Below are 21,747 nucleotides of genomic sequence, written 5' to 3' on the forward strand. Positions count from 1 at the left end.
TACAAGAGGCCCTGAATCACAATTTAAAATAGTATGTGATATATACAAACAAGTCATGAAGATCACACAACTTTTAGATTTACAAAGACATTTTCACTTGTAAGACTTCAACCTGCTTTACCAGCAGGTTGCACACCACAGGCACCCAAATGAAACAGTGATTTCACCTCCATTTCATCACATTTCCATCTGCACAGTAATTCCTATTAAGTTGAATAAATAACTCTGAGAGAATTACCAGACCCCTGGGCTTAGAAAACTATTTTCTCCTCATATTTAAAAAAGTGCTCTTCACAATTTTCTTATTCAGCTTTAACATAATTTTTTAGATCTTGAAAAGAATTAGCAGAGTCTTTTTAATATTTATTGCTTTAATTTCCCCTTTTTTTAAGTAGCACATTGGGTGTTTTCCTTGTAGCCACAAATCTCCTGGGTTCCATAAGCATTTCCTTTTACTCCATGACAGTAAAGCTACCAAATCAAGCCCTAAAATGCTTTCAAGTTTAAAAGTTTATTCATATCATAAACACTGGACTGGCTTCCCCTTTGTTCTAAATGAAAGTGAAATAAATACAAACAAGGCAACTATATGCACAAAGGCCAGTTTACACATACAAGGAGAGCTAGATTTAACAACAAATAGCTTCAACGAATATTGTATCCTCCGATATCAGGATATTTAATACAAACACTGACAAATATATTTCTGCAAAAATCAGAAGAGTTTTTGAAGGCAATTTATAAATAGACACTGAAGTCAACAAACACTGACCTCCACCATGTGACTTTTGTGATCCTGACCTTCCTGGCACAGAGAGGTCAGAAGGTTATCAGGATAGTTTTATCTTAGTTGTCAGGATAGTTATGTAAACCATTTACCTAATGAATAATGCTGTTAATAAAATTAAGTTATAATTCCTGAGCAGAAGATTTTGTACTACAAATTTGGCTTTGGAAGTTTCTTTACAACATGAAACGTTTGAAGCTGGTGCCAAATTTTACACCTAATGTTTAAAACACTTCATTGGTCTTGGGGATGATACTTCAGCAATACATTTAAAAAGGTGTTTCTATTCTGAAACCAGACACTCCTTTCAACACGTCTGTTTTATGTAGGAGAATGACTTCCTATTAAGTAAGCAAAACCCTCACACTTTCACTGAAGGGATATTTAACCTGAGATGCAAAAGCAAAAATGTTTTCAGTTAGTTATTATTCACAGCTGGGTTCCCGTGGGAACATTTTCTGCATCACTGTTGCCATAGTAATTACTATAGAAACCCCTGAATGCAGTGGAGCAAAACCTGTTGAAACCATCGTGCCATTAAAGCTCCATTCAAAATACCAACTCAGGACAGAAAATGTTCACTTAGCTCTTCTTCTGCCAGCAACAAGTTAGTCTCTTCAATATAAATACACCAACTACAGTAATTCCAGCCCAAAACTATTTTACAAGACTATACATGAAATTTTGTTAAAATAATTCTTTTACAAGTACAGAATCCTATAATTAAAAAATAACAGTGATGGCTCTGAAAGAGTGCATATTTTTTTGTTTGTCCCACGTCAAAGTACATTCCTTACAAAGTGCATTTCTTGGTAGGAGAGATCTGGAGCCAGTTTTTTCCAAAATGCATATATATGTATATATAAAAAATAAAGTGTATTTCAATGGATGCACGCACACATACACACACACATGATTTTTCTTTCCTTCCTAATTGCTACAATTCCTGCAAAACCAGGCATTAACACATGAAGTGAGACCAGTGGATCAGACAGAAAATGGGATTTTGCCATAAAACACACCAGTGATGGGTTGAGCCACCAATGGAGGAATTCAGCACCTGGAGAACTACACAGGTTTTTCCTTTATTTTCACCACGGTTTTGGCTTTTTTCTAGACATTCTGCACTATTATGTTTCCTCTGAAACATTTTTTAATGCCATGCCTTTAAGTTAGGTACATCTACCTCTGTTCTTACTCTTGCTGATAGTTAATGTACGTGGGTTTCAAAGAGGTGTATTAATTAGAGACACACACTGCAATATTTCATGACAAAAACTAAAAGCTCCCTAATCACAACACCAAGACAACAGGCTTTTTCAGTCTGAATACAGAAAGCACCAGTACACAAGGACACTATTCCTTGTCACTACAGCAGCTGAAGTAAGAGAGTCAAACCACCAGGCAAGAAATCAAACGGATGTTGATTTGATTAATGATGATGCAAAAGTATTTATGGTTTCCTCTATGGTCATTGATACCAGAACTACTGTTGGGAGCCATCAGTGATAGGAACATAAACTAAATTATTCTACTCCTTTTAAATATGTAAAGTATGTTTCTGCAGTTCTGCTGGATTTTTTCCAATCACTTATACTATATCTCTCAATTAATGAAACAGTCTTTTTGCTTACAGGACAGCACTTTTCATTTCCAAATGTATCAAAAACACTGTTCTGTGATTCTATGAACAGCTGATATGAAAAGAGTTCACTTCATCTGATACTCTCCCCACCTCCAACTAAAGTGGGTTCTTTTGCATTAAACACATCAAGGACTTCAGGATGCTGCAAGATTCCCTGACAGTGTTATCTAACAGCCCTACAGGCACATCTCCCAACCTTGACAAACTTAAACTGAGATAGAATGCATATGCAGTGATAGCAAGTCCCTTGGGAGGAGCGGCACAGCAATGAAGATCAAGTTTGCAAGTCTGATGTTCCAGCACAGGATCCTTGTTCAGGGTAAAGACTGATGACAAAAGCTGCTTTCTCATTCCCAAGAGACCAGGGTGGTACCAGAATTAGGTGAAGCAGCATTCACACCCTATGCACGGCATGTGACCCCGTGATTGCCATCAGAACGTAAAGAACAGGGATTTGACTCTTGAGTACACACGGTGACAGCAGAGGCATCACCTCTGCCCGCACACGCCTCCGGAGCAGCCCCTGCCGGGGGCAGCGCTGCTGAAGATCATTTCCTGTGGCTGCAGCCCCTGAGCTCTGCCCCACACCTCAGTTCTCCTCACCCTGTGATCCTCCTGTCGTGAGGGCTGTGGGCAGTTCAGAGCAACACTTCTGCTGCTGGGCTCCTGCCCAGGGAAGGTGAATGGTTTCACTCCCTGGGAGCCTTCCTCACCGTGCTGAGACGAAGCGGGGCCCTCATCTCAACCCCTACCCAATTAAGTTAAAACTGGAGTTTATTTGCTCTGATTTTTTTTTTTAATTTTGAAGAGATTAAACTAGGCAACAAGTTGAAAAGTTACTGGTAAGAGACCGACAGCACAGGTATATGTCATTTCCTGAGGAAACCAGGCTGTCTTCAAACCACACACACACACACCTTTCTGCAAAAATTTGTCTGGGTACCTCGAAAAGCAAAGCAAACGGCCTTAATGTCCTGCTGAGAAAGACACGAGTTGGGCAGGGGGTATTTGGTTGGGGTTTTAAACTCAAAACGTCTCATAATTTTTTTTCTTTGAATAAATCTGCGGAATGGGGAAAAAAGTCTGTTCTTTACATTGTCATAATGAATCAACAACCCTACTCAGGGGAAAATTGCAATTTTTTCCCCTCAAGGTTCATAAAATCAAGTGGTTCTTCTCAAGAGAGAAAAATTTTAAATTACTAGCAAGTGAAAAATATTGAATGTTAAACCGTACCCACAAGGAAATAAACATTAATTTTTTATATGTAAACAAAGAGCTTTAAGATGATCACTTTAAACTCAACTGCACTGTGAAAAAATGCAGCAAAGAAGTATCACGGTATTTTGAAGTTTTCTTTAAGTGGGAACCTGATCAAAACAGTTACATCTTTGCTTTAGTAAAATATAAACAGTTGCAGCACAGTTGTAATGCAGTTCACTGAAAGCAAAAGCCTTAGCAAACAAAAAATTGCCCTATAGTGCATTTGAGATGTAACTGACTGCTAAAAGGATATTAAGGCATTAAATTACCATAGAAGACATTTATTGTGAGTAGGCTCTGATATAATGAGTGCCTTTCTTTGCACACCAATTACAACACCTATAAACATTAACACATAATAAAAATGGGGTGTTACTACACTTTTATAACAGCTTCACACAAAACCTTTTCTATTCTTACAGAAATCTAAAAACATCTACTAAGTACTGTGTGAAGAATCTGAGATTTTAGATATTTGACTTTCAAATAAATACAGGTACTTGTATAACTGAAATTGTTTTCCCACAAGGAAAACTTCCTACGCAAGTTAGCACTGTAAACAAAAGAAATTAATGTCCTTTGTTAAAATTTCCACTTCGTTAAGTCTGTAACAAAGAAAAACAACAGGCATCCATTCTGGTCCCAAATCTTGCTCTGCAGCACTACAGTTGTGTTTACCTGAGCAATTCCTAAGCCGCTTGGTTAGGCTGAGAAAACAGTTTAGCAGTTTCCTCAGGGGAAACACAGCTTGTTGTTTCATCAGACTACTAATTATCTCCATCTATTCACCCAGCAGATGCAAAATCCTAAATGAACAGCGACTTTAGGATAGATTAGATAGTTCCTGGGACCACCAATACTTTGGCAAAAGAGTCACAGATTCCTCACTGGGGAAAAAAAAATTATTTTAATCACGGATTAAAACAGCTTGATTTGAAAAGAAGAAGGAAATAATACTCAGGAACTTAACACAAGACTATTTCCTTTAAATAAGGATACCAGAGACCCAGAATCCAAAACAAGTTTTTCTCAGTTCTAGAGCTCTCGGCCAACCTTCCTACCTGCCCTTTGTGACAACTCTGTGTTTCTGTAGGTAGGAGTCAGTTGCTGAAAGGCCTGAGGCAGGAGCACAGTAAGAGAAAAACATGCTCTCGTCCTGCCTGTACTGTTTGTGAGAAAAACAAAGAGACTCAACAGTCACAGACTGTGTTCCTCACGGAGACAGGGACAGCTGCTTCAGTGACATGAAGCTGCACATCGGTAGAGGAATGGAAGGAATCACTATTGTGTTTATGACTACAAAGTTACCACATACAGTGTTTGCAAACACAGTGCACAGAGTAAGGGGACATTGCACAGTCTTCTTGTAAACGGGCTATTTGGGAGCTGTAAGAGAAACCTCCTCAGCCTGACAGGAGGAAACTGCAGAGCGCTCATACAGACCCGAAGGACACTGCTGGGCAGAAGTTCCAGTCATACCTGCACAGCACACATACACAACTACGAGCAAAACCAGACAGACATAACCCTCGAAGAGGAGAAGAAATGATATAGATACTGCAAAACTACCAAGAAACTAAGTATTGCAATATTAAGTCCTACAAAATAAGAGACAAACACCAGCAAGTGGGAGAAGCTTGGCTGAGGTTTAAATGGAATTAAAAGGTGACACATTTATTAAAGCAAAGCCCCTGTGCAGTCACCGGCGGCAAACATCGCCCTCCGCTGGGCAAAGCACAGCCCTGCACTGCCCTCACCTCCCCGCGCTCTGGGATCCCGCTGGGAATTATCCTGTGCTCTCCCACTTACATACAAAACCCTGATGGCAAGCGATAACTGAAGCTCAGTTTCCTCACAACTCTCCTACTCCAGGAAACGCAGAACGAAAAGATTCCGAAGGCACACATATTCAGCAGCCTATCCAACGTAACACCTATGGGAACCTTCCCTTTAAATTCCCCTCTCCCTGTGTCCAATAGTTTTATTTTACAATCATGCTGTAAATGGTGATATATATACATATATATACATATATATTATGCAGAAATTTAAAACATCCTCCAAATATAACGAAATACAAATCAGAATGAAGAGAACTTTTCATGATTAATTTCAAATCTCTGCTGAAATGAAACGCAAAAGAATCAATCCAGTACCCCATGACAGAAGATGTGACCAAGCAAATGTTGCCTTGTGCCAGCTGAGTTGCAGATTAAATAAGAAACAGAATATTAAGACCATTAAAGGAGCCTTAATTTAACCTCTGGATTAACCATATGATGCACAATGGATTTGAGGCAGCTTTATCTCCTACAAAAATTGACTGGGAATTAACTGGACCATCATAGAAACTTCACCAGATCACTTTCTATGAGTGGAAGGCAAGAGTGGGAAGAGTTTATTATTATTCTGTTATTTTGGTCATAATAAACAAGCAGATTATCAAATAAATTTCAATGTTTAATGATAAAGTAATTTAATCTTCTAAATCCTATTTTTTTCTCCCCGATTTCTTTTTCGTTAGTATGGAGATTGGTGGATATTTCCCCCTATTTTCTGTTTTGCTATGGAGTGCCCCCATGTGAACACAGCACAGAGGAGAAAGATGAAAGAGTTCCTTGGGTCAGCTGCTAGTTCAGAAAAATGAGAGGATAATCGAGGGGAAGATAAATAACCCCAAACTTTATGAAATCTGATGAATGGGACAGAAAAGGTGCTATATACCAGGGTACATATAATAAAAGCACAGCATCACTTTCCCTGTCTGCACTTGGATACAAATCTCTCACTGATTTGTAGTTAACTTACCATGACTCACTCACTGCATTAAGTTGTTAGAGAAAAAACAGATATGAGAGGGAAACATGCCTAAGCATACCCAGCTACAGCTCACCAGATCTTCTAGTTCCACTGTAATAAATACTAAACTATTTATTACTAAGTTTAGTAATAAATACTAAACTATAAAGTTTTGAATGTGAATGAAATTGCAAAGAGACCTCAGTTTTAAAAAACTTGAGTGCAGCTATTTTTTTTTTCATCTGTCTAGTCACATACAATTTGCATTTTAATCTGTGGAATAGAAACACATTATATAGCTTTCAAAATAGAGCCATATTTATCTTACTGTTCTGTACAGACTGGGGCTGGGGAGACCCAAAGAGAGAAGCTGAGATAGAATTAATTTTCCTTTGAGTAGTTGGAACAGTGCTGTGTTTTGGATTCAGTACAGGAATAATGCTGATAACACACTGATGTTTTGGTTGTTGCTCAGTAGAGCTCACCCTGAGCCAAGGACTTCCCAGTGTCACGTGCTCTGCTAGTGAGGAGCTGCACAAGAAACTGGGATGGAAATGGCCAGGGCAGGTGCCCTGAACTGGCCACAGGGATATTCCATAACATAAGATATAGTGTGTAAGTTTGCTGGAGGGGGCTGATCAGTGCACGGGGATGGGCTGGGCGCCGTCAGTGTCTGGTGAGCAACTGCACTGTGCATCCCTTGTTTCTCCCTGTCCTTTCCATTACAATTACTATTATCATTATTATTTGTTAGGGGTTAAGCCACAACAACTATGAAGGGTGAAAGGCACTGTTTTCCTTTACTTTACTTGTTTGTATTTTTCAAATAGAAATGTTTATTTTTTTCTGGAATTATTGTAGGTTTCTTAATAAGGTAATAGAGAAAGAAAAGAAAATACAGCTGGATGCTGCATATCTGAATGAGAAGATGAGGCTTTATGGCACAAACAAAAACTAAGATTACAAATTTCATCCTTGTTCTAAACTACGCAAACTCCCTGTGAACATTCCATTTAAGGGTACGTCAGAGTATAAAAGCCACATCACTGACACACATTTATAAACAAAATACCACTGAGGGCAGCCTGAAGATGGGATTACCTTTTCCTTGGATAAAAATTTCTTGACATCGAATTGGAACCAAGTAGTTATTCTAGCAATATTTGTTGTAACTCCCTCCCTAGGCTAACAGCTGTAACAAACAGTCATATAGCAATGAAAAAGCAGGTAGAGCACAACAGTCACACATAGCAAATGTATCAGTATGTAGCAAACGTTTTGAGAGACCTAATATCAACAGAAATTATTTGAAGTATGACCTAGAGACAATGTAATCACATGTACAAAATGCAGATGACAGCTTTATCCAGGAATCTGGTGAGTGATGATTCCTCACCAAAAAAAAAGAAGAAATAAACTCTGTGCAAACCCCCACCAAATATTACCTACAAGCAGCAGCCTCAGCCTGGTGAGATGGCTGTAGAAACAACAATCAGTAACTCTCACCTCTGCTTCTACTGCTTTATGTAGGCCCAGAAAAAGGGCAAGGTGGGAATGGGGAAGGAGAACAACCTGAAAGCAGAGACAGGGACCCCAGCGAGCTGAACCCCAGGAACAGCCTCACGTTCGGACCAACGCTGCCACCTCGTGGGGCTCAGGCCAGCGGGCAACCTGAACGCTTTGCTTCCTCTTTCTCAAGGCAGCCTTCAAGAGTTTTTTGATCCCATGCAGGATGAGGAAATGCAATGCATACTTAGTTTTGTAAGACATGATGATTAAACATATGTTTAAACTTGTACTTGCCTCCGGGGCATATTTTCTTTAGCTACAAAGCCCATTTCATGAGTGCATGAGGCAAGTCAGCAACTGGTGACTGTGCTTGCTTTAACCATTTCAGCACATTCTCATCTCTGGCAGGTCTTGGGTGTGCTGCAGGACCTCAGATGAGTCACCCTCTCCATGTCCTACATCACTCTCCTGAATCTTCATCCACTTCCTTTAAGGGACTGGCTCTCAGACTGCAAGTCCCAGTGCAAGGGATTCCCTCGTAACAATTTTCAGTTCTACTACTCCTTTTATGGGCAGAGAAGTACATTAATAAACCAGGAAAGTTAGGTAACATAGAAGTGATTTATATATATATATATATAAATATTTATGTGCTTTATTAAAACTAGTCAGTCATCATTGTTATGTTACGCTAACTATCCTGAATATTCTTCAGCTTTCCAGGAAAAGTACTTTCTGCCTTTGTAATAAGATATTAATAGAAAGCAACTAATTTCAGGTCTCTTGCAAATAAGATTAATTTTACCCAGCTATCTAAAGTGTTAATTTGTAATTTATGGGCCTTCCTTTTTGCACACACTGTAACCCTGTATTCCCCAAACATGTATGTGCCTTTTGTAATCACAAACATCTGCAGTTAAACTGCACTTGACTAGAGCCAGTTCAATTCAGCTCTTCAGGATGACTCATTTCTACTGATTAAACAAGGATATAGAGAAACAGGGAAAGTTGTGCAACTTGTTTCTCTTCTTACAGTAATTCCAGACGCATAATTCTTCCTTCATCAACCAGCAGCTGGCAAAAGCTACCCCAGAATTATGGTGATTTATGGCATGAAACCTTACTTCCCACACAAGTTAGGAGGCAGCTTGAGTTCTTGTCTGTCCTTGAGCTACAGTATGCAGCAATTTAGCTGCCCTGTTCTGATCCTTATGAAGGAAGAAGGGTTGTGTGATTACACCACAGGCATTAAGGGAAGTATCTTTGTGGGATCTATACACCACCTCACCAGGAAGATGCAGATTTTCAGCTGCTCACCCCTGCTTTCCTATCTTGCTTTTACTCGGAGTCACGGGCGTGTTGGTTCAAGTATCTTTTTAATCTCAGTTGACCCTGTTGTTTCTATTCGTTTTTCAAACAGATTAATTGAAAAAAAAAAATGCTTCAAGTACAGGTTGCACAATACCCCAAAATAACTACTTTTCCTGTACTAGAGAGTTTCCAAAATTTTCACATAACCCATTTGTGGGCACCCCAGACACGTGCACACTATGACAGTAAGCTTTTGTCTTTCAATGTATGCAATTATGGAGCTTGTTTTACAATTAGTTTTTGTAATATCTAAGTTCAGTATCTAAGCTTGTCTTCCTTCTTGCTGTAGCCACTGGAGCTTCAACAGAAAGTCACCAAAAATAAGTTACAAGTTGCCAATTTCTCTCGAGTAAATTTATCAAAAAGCAAGTTATTCTTCTATTAAAGCATAGTGCAAAAAACTTGACTGTAAGTCATACTCCCAATGAAGGAGATAACTCTTTCAAAATGGGAGAGACATCATGTAAACTATTTTATGTTGTTAATTTGCACACCACTGCTCTCAGTCAAGATTAGTGCCTTTATAGATGACAAAAGTACTTCCATCTCAGACTGGAAAGGAAAGCTGAAACAAAAAGCAACTCTCTGTTACAGCATAAGACAAAAACAAACAAAAAAGATTTAAAGAAGTTTGTCCTCAAACTCAGCTTAAGCCAAGTCATAAATACAAAGTCAGAATTCGCTGGAGTTCACATACAACAATGCTTGTTTGCTTAAAGATCTATAGACTTATTTATTCATTACATGGACGGTTTTCAGAGAAATTTGGTCTAAAAGTGATGGCAACTTTGTCATAGAAATAGGACACTGCAAGCAACAGGGCAGAGTATTTGGAGACAGAAATGGAAAGCCAAGGCACCACATATTCTGTCATGAGAGACACCCAGAACCCCAAGTTTCAATTGTTAGTTTTAAAAAGATTAAGTTAGGAAGTATTTAATCCTAAGTAACATGATGGAGTGACTAGCAAGATTTCATCCAGCCTAGAGGAAGTATGTTATAAATCCCCACAGAGTAACAAAATGTGGAAAATTTCCAATTCTGCTCATTTGTTTTGAAAAACAATGTGCCAGTCAGCTCCTTTCCCAGTAAATGTGGATGAATTGACACAGTTCCCACTTGCTCCCTTATCTTCAGCTCCTTTCTTGCACTTTTCAACATTAAGAAAGTGAGAATCTGCCAAACCAGGAGCTTCTAGAATTTCCAGTCTCTCAAGCCTCGATTTCTTCAGTGCTATTCCACACCAGGTCAGACAGTGAGTGGTCACAACATCCATAATATCAGCTGAATTCCTCAGTGTTCCTGCTCATGGAGAAGAGCTGAATTTGATTCCCACATGAACTCTGCAGTGCTACCCTCAGTTATCAGACAATTACAGCAGTCACACTGGTGCTACTGCCAGCATTTTTTTGCTGCTGTAATCTTGATTTTGTGTGTTGAGGGGGGAAGCAACAGAAGAAAGTGAACCATTGCAAGTTTGAGAATTCAGGTTGTTTTTTTTTTTTATCTGGTAGAGGCACCAAACTACGCAGATACAAAACACTGATGGACCAGAGTAGCAGACTTGGTAAATGGCTATAACAAGGTAACTGGGAATCTGTCAATTATTTACTCTCCCCCAGCATCAAAGCCTTTTACATGCATCATAAGTGATGTTTAAATGCTTGATAAGGTCTTGCTCAGGGCTTTTCTCTGTGGAGGTTTTTGACTTGATTAAATATTTTACACTGTTACTGCATATTGTTAATAGTATACATTCCTAATCTTGCCATGACTAACATCAGTCCTTACCAATAGTCATGTTTTCATGAAAATAAACTGAGAACCATCAGAATGTTCCAAGAATCAGACAATGAATAAGCAGTAATAAACACATGATGCAGTAAGACAATGCAACCTTGCACTTTAGTAGGCTGAGAAAAATAATGTTCATTCAGCTCCAGAACACCAAACAAAACCCAATATTTTAGAAATCTTCAAATATATATTACGTAAATCTAAATAAAATTTTTACCATTGTATTCACTGCACCAACCAACTAATGTCTGAGTCAGAGATAGTAAAGAATTGAGAGGTCAGGCCCATCTTGCATTCATGATAGCAGCCATGCATCACACTGCTACTGAGCTTCTCAATTCAAAAAACCTGACTGAAACACCACTGACTGCAAACATGATGCTCTTTTTGAACAGACAAGATTTTGGGTTGCAAAGTAGAGAAATTAGCAAAAGTGAAAGTGATAGTTTTGGGGTTTAAACACATTCATGGAAGTACAAAGCACACCAAAAGTTGGCTTAAATATTTTTACCTCCATGTAATTCAGCACAAGACCCACAATTTACACGAAGTAATAACCTGCCTCTTTATACCACTGCTATAGACTAATACATAGTACTTAAATATAAAAGCATATCACAAAACCTGTGACAGCCTATATTACTCTCTGCCTGCAGAAGAGTTAAATTTCAATATATCCTTAAACCAAACAACTTCTCTTTCAGTAATTAACACTTCAGTGTCAAGACAAGTCAGCCCAAGTTTTTACTGCCCCTGATTAGCACTCCCTTGAGCTGTCACACATTACAAGGCAAGACACTAATTTAAAATTTTAATTTCAAATTTTTCTTACTGGTTGAAAATATTTATCAAGCATACATCCAAACATAGAGTGGTGACTATACAAGCAGTCAGTGCAAGTACTCTAGTGGTTCTAGAAGTCTTCATTTCCAAGTAAATTGCATTAAACTAACCCTACAGTGTGAAACAATTCTCTGCATCTCAGTGACACATTGGATAACTTGGCCTACCACTGACAGATAAAGGGAGAAACTTGGAGACTGTGTCTGCTCCTGCAGATGAGCATTTGGAATTGTGAATATTTATTTAACCTTAAATCCCAATGTAATTTTACAGTGTCTTAAAAAAGGAATCTGTTTTATCTCATAATTAGAACTCCTAAGCATCATAGGATATTAAATAAAAAGATTAATTCAATTCCCGAAGAAGGAATCTAACATCTGACTAATTTAATGAAAAACTACAGGAAGGGAATGATAAAAAATGTTAGCAGGTATGACTGGATGTATGCCAAAGAAATTTGAGATTAGTGTACACAATATAGACTAGAATTGGGGGTGGGGTGGGGGAATGGAGCAGGACAGACATGACTGAAGGAAATCAAAGATTAGCAAACAAGTAAATTCTGCTATTTTGCACTACTTTCCCTAAGAATAATTACACATTTGTACCAAATCACACCATCCACTCATGATACTCTAATACTTCATAGCATAAATTGTACTGTTGCACTATTGTAGTTAACTTTCCAAGGACTGCCATGAAGCATTCCAAAGAAATCCATGAAAAAAATGAAATTACATTCATCAAATCACAGAAACATTCAGTTTGGAAAACAATCATTGAGTCCAACCTCTAACATTAGCACTGCCAAGCTACTACTAACCCATGAGCCTCAGTGCCACATCTACATGACTTTTAAGTATCTCCACCAATGGTGATTCCACCACTGCCCTGGACAGCCCGTTCCAGTGCTTGACAACTCTTTTAGTGAAGAAATTTTCCCCTATATCCAATCTGAACCTCCCCTGGTGCAATTTGAGGCCATTTCCTCTTGTCCTGTCCCTTGTTACCTGGGAGAAGAGACCAATCCCCACCCAGCTACAATCTCTTTTCAAGGAGTTGTAGAGCCATAAGGTCCCCTCTGAGCCTCCTTTTCTCCAGGCTAAACAACCCCAATTCCCCCAGCTGCTCCCTATCAGATTTGTGCTCCAGCCCCTTCTCCAGCTCCCTTGCCTTCTCTGAACATTCCCCAACACCTCAATGTGTGTCTTGTAGTGAGGGGCCCAAAACTGATCCCAGGATTTGAGGTGTGGCCTCACCAGGAATACAGGGGGTACAGGCCAGGATGCCCTTGGCCTTCTTGGCCCCCTGGGCACACGTTGGCTCATGTTCATCCAGCTGTCAAACAGCACCCCCAGGGCCCTTTCTGCTGGGCAGCTTTCAAGCCACTCTGCCTGGAGCACTGAGTGGGGCTCTTGTGACCTGAGTGCAGGAATCAGCACTTGGCCTTGTTGAACCTCTTAGAATTGGCCTCAGCCCATGGATTCAGCCTGTCCAGATCCCTCTGCAAACCCTTCTTAGACCCCAGAAGATCAACACTCCCACCCAACTTGGTGTCATCTGCAAACTGATTGAGGGTGCCCTTGATCCCCTCACTCAGATCAGTGACAAAAATATTAAACAGAACTGGTCCCAGCTCAATACCACAAGCAGGATAAAAAACCCAGTAAAAGATATCAAAAGAACAGTTTGTGTCAATTCCCCATCCCTCATTATATCTGAGAGTCAGGAGGGAAGCCCACAAATCTTCCTCATCCTGCCCCTTCATGCAAAGATTTTGTTGAGGATGTTCCATAAATAGTAGTAGAACAGTGGGAGATGTTTAAAAGAAAGTATTTTCCAGTACTATGATGCTGTTAATTTAATCCTATATAAAAACAGGAGCAAAAAAAAATAAAAAAGATTTTATATTATTTCCTGACAAGCATCCAGCAGGAAATACTCATTTGCTAGTATTTCTTTAATTATTTAGCTTTTCAAGAGTATTTCTCAGACTACAAAACCAATGTAAGTTAGCTTTTCCCATATGGGTGTTATGCTTCCTGTCATGAGTTTATTTGGTTGTTTTCTACATGGTAAATAATTAATGTAAAAAACATCAAGTGAACAACAGCAAGTAAAAATCAGCAGGCTCTCAATAAAAGGCTCTCATTAACCTGGCTGAAACAGTCTCAAAGCTTTCTCAACACCCTGTTTACTTCATGAGAACACCAAATTAGGTGCTGAAAATCACGTGGTCAGTGGTAATTGTCACAAAGATATTGTCATAAAGTGTAAGCATTTGTCCACATCTGTCACTGAACAGTGTAATTGGTTTTACCTCCAGTAGATAGCAAGTTTTTTTTATATATGAACTATTGTTCATATATAGCTTTTTAATGTCTCCCAGGGCACGAATCTCAGGAGCCTGGACAGCACTGAAGGGTGCTGGTACCAGCATTGCACAGCAACAGCATGGGGAGATTAAGGCATTTGCCATATGTGGAAGATTCCACAAGTACAACTGGTGCACTGCTGAAGTGAACAGGAGTTTTTCCACTGCCCATCCCCCATGACACCCTGTACCACCTCATCTGCTAAAAACTCAAAACCACAATGAAAAAATACTTCCCTTTTTCCTTCTCTGTTGTTAGATACTGCAGAATTAATGCATCAGTTATAACAAGTGATTACTTTACTTAGTTTTCAAACTACATTTCCCAATATTGCTCTCTACTAACCTCTTAGAAAGTTAGAAGTAAAGCTTACCAAACTTTTTCTTGTTCCATTCCTCCTCTGGTACATTGGTTTATTACAGCAGGGCTACTCATGGTAAGTGCTGAGCTTTCAGAATTCATTTTTCTTCTACAAAAGAACAACATCAAAAAAAACAAGAAAAATGCTATATAAGTGAAGATTGTGGTTACTAATGAACTAGAAAACCAAAACTTTAAGACAATAACTTTTAAGCCCAAACACAGTATGTTTTACTCACTGAAGTAAATGCCCTACATCAATGGGATTAATTGGATGAATACACTGAGAAGGATTTTGGCAGTTTTATGGACTTGCTAGTTATGCCAAACTCAACACTGATTGTCTTTTGTTTACTTTTTTGAATAAATGCCAAGAGAGTTGATGTCAGCAAGCCTGAATCCAGGGCTGTGCATCGTGTCAGTTCTGTTAATTCAGACCAGCAGTCACAGCCAGCATTGCCATGGAAAGATCCACATAACATGGGGGAGAAAATTTCACTTTCTGATATGTAAAGATTTACAGAAGCTTTTCAGCATATTTTAATAACTTAAGATCATACTTTGCTGATTTGCAGAAAACAACAATTCATTCATGGTTGAAGTCACTCTCGCAACAGCACAGAGATATTCCAGTGCTGGCCATAGCAATTCCCAAGTTACAACACTTCCAAAAGGTCTATATGGTCAAAGATGTTTCCAGTAAATGACTTGCATGGCAAGAACAAATGAAGACTCTACATACAGCAAATCAATTCCACCATGAAACACTATTATTTTTTTGTAACAGGATCCACAATGTTAACATGAAACTTCTTAGCCCTACAGCTTTATTTTTCCCTTTTCATTTAAAAGAGAGGGAAGGGGGGAAATATTTTTAGCCATCAAAGTCATATTATTCAACTTGATTTGACACCTGGTTTCTATTATGATCAGCACAAAGACCTAATTGATTAACAGAAAACAGGTTCAACTGTATATTAATTAATACCTACTAGAACATAACCAGAAAAGAGGCTGTGCTTGTCAAGATAATAATCTCTTGCTTTTTTTCAAGAAGGTACAAAGAACCATTAAAAAGCTGGTTTAACCTGTGTGAAACCTGGGTCAAAATCAGACTTGACAGATTTCAGGGACAGCACAAAAGGCTGAGCACAAGGCACGTGTCCCATCAGTGGCAGGCAGACAAGGCCAATCTTCACAAAATAAGTGCTCTGAAGAGAATGCCCACCTTGGTTTAAAAATTCTGTCTACGCAAGAGTAGATAAACATCCCTGGTAAGCATGTCTACTGGACAGGAGTCCCAAAAATCAGCAAACAAAATTTGGTCCTTACATCTTTTTTGTGTGACCAGAGCATGTGAAATTGCCACTTCAGAAGAAACAGAAGGGATTTACAAGGACAGGTTCTTAATCTTGCATTTTTTTTAACATCCCTCATAATAGAACAGTTTATTTCTGAGCAAATTTGCTTTTGAAATCCTGTTTTAAAGACCCAAAGCTATTCTGAATGGGAGACAACAAAAGCCTCACCTCTGTGAGGGCAGGAACACAGACTCAGCCATCTGACTTCTTTTTGGATCAGTGCCTGACCTCAAATTTACTCCTGCTTCTCAGTTTGGATCACGTTGAAAAAAAGGGCCAGAACCAAAAACAACAAAAACTAAAACCAAACAAACACAAAACAAAAGCCCAAACCAAATAAACAACAAAACCAACACACACACACACACACACACCCCAAAGAAATCCACACAAAAGCCTAGTAATTCTAGAAGCAGCAGCAGCAGGTGTTGAAAACTAAATTATTACTTGCCTCTCTGGTCTATAATAGCCCACGAAGAGAGGAGTTGTTCTTAAATACATTTTGAAGCAACACTGCAAGAGCCCATACTTAAACATCTTCTGCAAAGTTCCCCTTTTACAGGAAGCAATTTCCTAACATGGGGAAAGCCCAGATGCTTCAATGATCACACAAGTTATGGCAACAAGAGTTTTTACCTCCTCTTGCAGTCACCTGTACCAGTAAGATCAAAAGTTCAGGGGAAAGGTTACAAGTTGCCCTTTAATTCTCAGAGTTGAAAGATGAAAGATTCAAATTACAAAATGACAAGGTTGCCATTCCAGAAAAAATTAAGGTACAGCTTGCCCTGTTCCCTTGTGAGCCAGTACCACAGCAGTACAACTGTTCAAGGTATTACTTTAAAAAAAAAAACCAAACCTGTTTTTGGCACTCCTCTCCCCACCCTTGGAAACATCTAAGCCAACACTCATACAGATCTCTGCATTGAGACTTCCACACTCAAACTGGAGCAAAAGCAGGAGACAGAAGTGATAAAAGTTACTGTGTTATGAACTTTTCTATGAACAATAAATAAAGGTTGACATGGATTTAACAGAAAATAAATTAAATATGGCATTAATCCAGTTTACGTTCTCAGATGTTTTGCAAAACAAAATCACGTAATACAAAGACGAATACATCTTATCAAATTTATCAACTCCCTCACATTCCCAGCCTGATATCTGAAGATGTCAGTAACATACTGTACTCCTCCTCGACAACCTCAGCACTAGCAGGCCTTTTGGATACCAGGAGTCATATTCTTTCAAGACACACCGGCTCCTGCAGCCTCCACTGCTCCACTTCCAGTGATGGGAGAGATCTGCCCAGACACCCACGACCTAAACACACTCCTCCCTTACCCGTGTGCAGAGAGGGGGGACGGGCTGTCTGCTGGAGCATAAACTCCTGGCACCTTGAGTGGCTTTTGTCCACATCAGCCAGTTTCTTTCAAACCCTCCTTCTCCTTCCTTCCTGTCTGTTGAGAAGCTCAGCATCTCAGAGCTCTGGGACCAGGTGTCCATTCAGGGTCGCCATCCAGCAGCAATCCTCATTCCCACTCCGAAGGTTGGACAGCAATGAGTCAGACAAGCTGCAGGGATACTCTTTTGTCATCCTCTTCCTGCCAGCAGGTCTGCACAGGTCCTAGTTCACTCTCTACCAGGAGCAGCAGGTAATTAAACAGCTGATCCCTACACAATGGACAAGTTTTATGGCCTTGTCAAAATACCACGAGTTTTTTAGTTTCTAAATGACAAATGGAAAAATCAGTATCTGTCAACACTCTCCAAAGCCATGGATACGAAATATTACCACTATTTCCCTTACTTGGAAGCAATTTCAATAAAAAATTCTTAGCCTGCAGATTATCTCCTGACTCATGTGCCAGGGACTGCTCTTAAGACCCTTGCTTAAGAAGAAATAATTTTTTTTAAATAAAAACTTTTCTATTTTAAGATGTACAAGGGGGATATATTTTTTCAAGCATCAAAAATATTTTTATGGACATTTTCTAGTGAACAAAAAGTTTTTCCATAGGTTTAAAATAAAACTGAATTGTTCTGCTGTGGAAAGAAAATGTATTGTAAGGCTTATACTCTCTGAAAAATATTGCTTATATTCAAAGCAAACCACAAAAATTAAAGCTAAAACTAGCAAAGGAAAATTTTGCATATATTTAAATATATATACATCTACACACACAATCAGACTACTACCACTATCCTCAGAAATTAGCCTCCAGTAATAAAATAACAACATCTTAGAAAATAAAATGCAATTCGAGAAGCAAAGGAACAATGTTCAGAAAAAAAAATACGCTGTTCACAGGTGCCTCTTTCTATATCACCATCCAACTCTTGTTGGGACTTGAACTTTAAGGCATAGGCAAGATACATGATGAAACCTGAAAGAGGAAAATAAATCTATCAGCTTCCCTCTTAACAACTTGAAGCCAGATGCCAAGACAAGTCAATGAATATTAATTTAAGAGACTCTGCCTCAGATGTTCCTCAGCCTCTGCACACTGAGCCTTGCCTGTTCCAGATAAGGGACATGCACTTGGATTAGGTGCTGTCCCAGAGATTGTGCTGTGCTGTAATAGCAGGAAGTGGGCAAAAGGCAATTCCAGAACAAAAACATAGGAAAACAATGTCAAAGACTTATTTATAGCAGCTATGATAACACTACTGTCACTATCTTACTGAGGAAACAGCCTTGGAGAAACATCCTTGCTAGTTTTGAGGAGACATCTCAAATACAGAATACTTCATCTTCTCTGACTAAGTACAGCTTATTCAACACTAGAGTCCCCAGAAATAAGCAGGCACCCCAAAATTCTCTTATTATCTCCACAAAGAAATACATTTTTATGCTTCCATTAAAAACAGTAACTTTGATTATCTGAAGCATTATCAGTTCATCTGCCGTAGAGTAGATTCTTACACCACATAATGGTAGAGAAAAGTCTAGCAGTGGTAAGCCATTAGCTCAACAGCTGAAAAGTGGGTTATATTTAAGTGTTTTTTATTCATGGCTATTTAATTCTGGGAGTTCTGCAATTGCCCTTAAATGGACAAAAATAAAGCAGGGGGTAAAGAATCTAGTATAGCACAGCACTCTGAAAACCTACAGAGAACAGCACTGCAGGATCATTTGAACAGAAAAAATGAGAAGGTTCAAAAAAAGTATTGAATTCACAACAGCTCACGGGCTCAAACCAGCCTGTAACTTGTATCTAACAATCTTGTTAAAATTGATTCCCTACAGAAAGCCCATTTTCTCCTCCCTTTTTTCCCCCCCTCCCCTTGTGTTATAAAGTGTAGATACACTTTGATCCCCAGGCTAAAAATATTTTTTGCCTTTCCCTCCACTCCCTATTTGTATCTCTAGACAAGTAAGATGTTCACAGTAGTGGTTGTTAAAAAATAATGTATCATTCAACAGCTGTTCGCTTCACTACAGTTAAAGCAAAAATAACTAATATCTTCTGATGAAACATGTTCCCACAGCTCCTCACCTTCACTAAAATGCTTTGCATTGTTGAAATAATCTCTTGTTATACTTAGTTGATAAGAGAACTGCAGAAAAAAGGTTTACTGAACCCTAAGACCCTTCAATGAAGAAATCATTATTCCTTTTAATGAAAAAGAAGGCAATAGCATCACTAGAGTAATGTGCATCTGCACAAAGAAAAAACTGAGTGTTACACGCTGTCATTCTCTCAAACAAATGTCTTTATGCTCACAAAAGCCAAGCACAGATTATCAATTAGCAAGCATGTATTGTAACATCCTTAAAGAGCCAGTTTCCCATTTCCTTACTAGTTGTACAAAAATCTGTAATTTCTAGTGAATGAACATATTTACTCTTGTATTTCTTTCTGAAAAGTCATATTTCCTCACACAAAGTTAGCAGGCACACAGTATCTCCCATCTTGATAGCACTCAGCTCCAAACCAGCTCCCGCCTTGGGCAAACAGCTGTTGAAGGGCAGATTTAAACTTTAAACAAAACCTCATTATTTAACTGCACAACAATAAATTCTAAAAGCAAACTTTCCTTCAAATTGTTTTGCAATAGCCGTGTATCTGAAAACCTCAGAAAAACATCTTCATGCCACTGCAGCACACTTCAGAGAAATCAGAGAGAACTCAAGAAGCTCTTCAAGAATATTTCCCCAGACTACAACTCAAAGCAGCAGCCAGTGCTGAGAATTCCATGTTGTAGAACCACTTCAACCCAAGCCCAGCATACCATAAACTTTGTTTCACACACACCATGGTTATTTCAAGTAAGTTTTGACCTCCATGAACACGTGGCATATCATTACTCACCCTCTCTAAAAATGCACCTGATGCACTAAGGAATGAGAGTTTGGAGGACCTTTCCAAACATATATTTTTGAGAGCTTTTATTCCTGTTCTGAAGGCATCTTATTAGAAACAGCCAACTTGCCTTCTCTTCAGAAGTGCAGTTAAGTTTTATATAGGTACTGTACACGAGTGTATATACAAAAATACTCGTAGGAAATAGTTCAGAGACGTTGCACATTTTGGTGAGTCTGTCAGAACTTTCCAAGATGACAGAGAAGAAGTTTTAAAATAATCTAATGATCCTGTCTCACAGCAAGTGTCAAGTTCAGCTCCCTCTCCCACACACATACACTTGCTATAGACAGTGAGACAGCCTAACCAGCCATATATAAAAGACGATGTTTATTTTTGAAATAGCATGAATGTTGTATTTATTCTCAGCACAGAGGACAGCAAAAGGAAACAACAGTTAAATAAATAAATAAGTACCAGTTCATTCCAGGCTGAAGCCAGAGCACTGACATGGAACAATCCTCCATGCTGGAGAAATACAGCCTGCTATGAGACACCATTCTCAAATTCACCAATCTATAAAGTTACCAGAAGCTTTTAGTCTTTTAATGGTTTCAACTCAAACTTGAGCAGTGTAGGGCCCAGTATGGAATGTTTGTGAGGTTACATGTCACTTTTAGGGATGAAAGTTGATTGACTTATCAGGTAAAAAAAAAAATTAAAAAATTAATGCCTCAGTACTCTGTGTCTTAACAACACACAACTAAACCTCCCTTATCTGATTAGGGAAAAAAATCTGAAATTATGAAACACTTCCAAAGACTTGAACAGAACATTTTAAAGAGAATATACTGTTTAGGCAGAATACAGAGAACACTAAGTACTATATTCTGTTTAAGAAACAGATATGAAGGATTTTTTTGTCAGTGATGTTGAAATTACATATGTCATTCTGAGACAAATCTGTTTCTCTCGGGACTAAAAGATCCAGATGTTCCTATTTCCAGTATCTGGCTTCAGCACCAGACAGCAAACAAAACAACCTATCCCTTTTATCAGTGTGCAAGGAGAGCTCTCCAGCACTGGCCCTTTCTCTACCCTTTTCTCCCTCTCCAAGTTTTTATTTCTTTTCAACAAAGCAAGCACACAAAACACAACAGTATAATAATGGAGCTTCTACTAGAGACTTAGTGCTAGCCTTTAGTCAGTTGGACAAGCAAAAAAGGGCAAAAAGTTATCTGACTTGTATCATAAACTATGATTTCAAATGCAAATACAACTACTTGTAAGCTAAACATACTGTATTGTGTTTTGCAGTTGACACTATGCAGGA

The 21,747-nt window shown here is 38.8% G+C and overlaps 1 protein-coding gene across 2 annotated transcripts in view; it reads right to left on the bottom strand.

Annotated features, from left to right (window-relative positions):
• The window catches only part of ARHGEF3 (Rho guanine nucleotide exchange factor 3), a 113,447-nt gene that overhangs the window by 86,803 nt on the left and 4,897 nt on the right, over window positions 1-21,747 (bottom strand). For both annotated transcript variants that reach the window (XR_003527209.1, XM_027640555.1), the window contains exon 2: window positions 14,763-14,858. Coding sequence is in view for 1 of the 2 variants with exons in the window: in XM_027640555.1 (XP_027496356.1) it covers window positions 14,763-14,858 (96 nt within the window). In the remaining variant the exon portion in view is untranslated. The remainder of the gene's footprint in view (window positions 1-14,762; window positions 14,859-21,747) is intronic.

This window comes from Corapipo altera, unplaced genomic scaffold (genome assembly GCF_003945725.1).
Source record: "Corapipo altera isolate COAL_440 unplaced genomic scaffold, ASM394572v1 55, whole genome shotgun sequence".
Lineage (NCBI taxonomy): Eukaryota > Metazoa > Chordata > Aves > Passeriformes > Pipridae > Corapipo > Corapipo altera.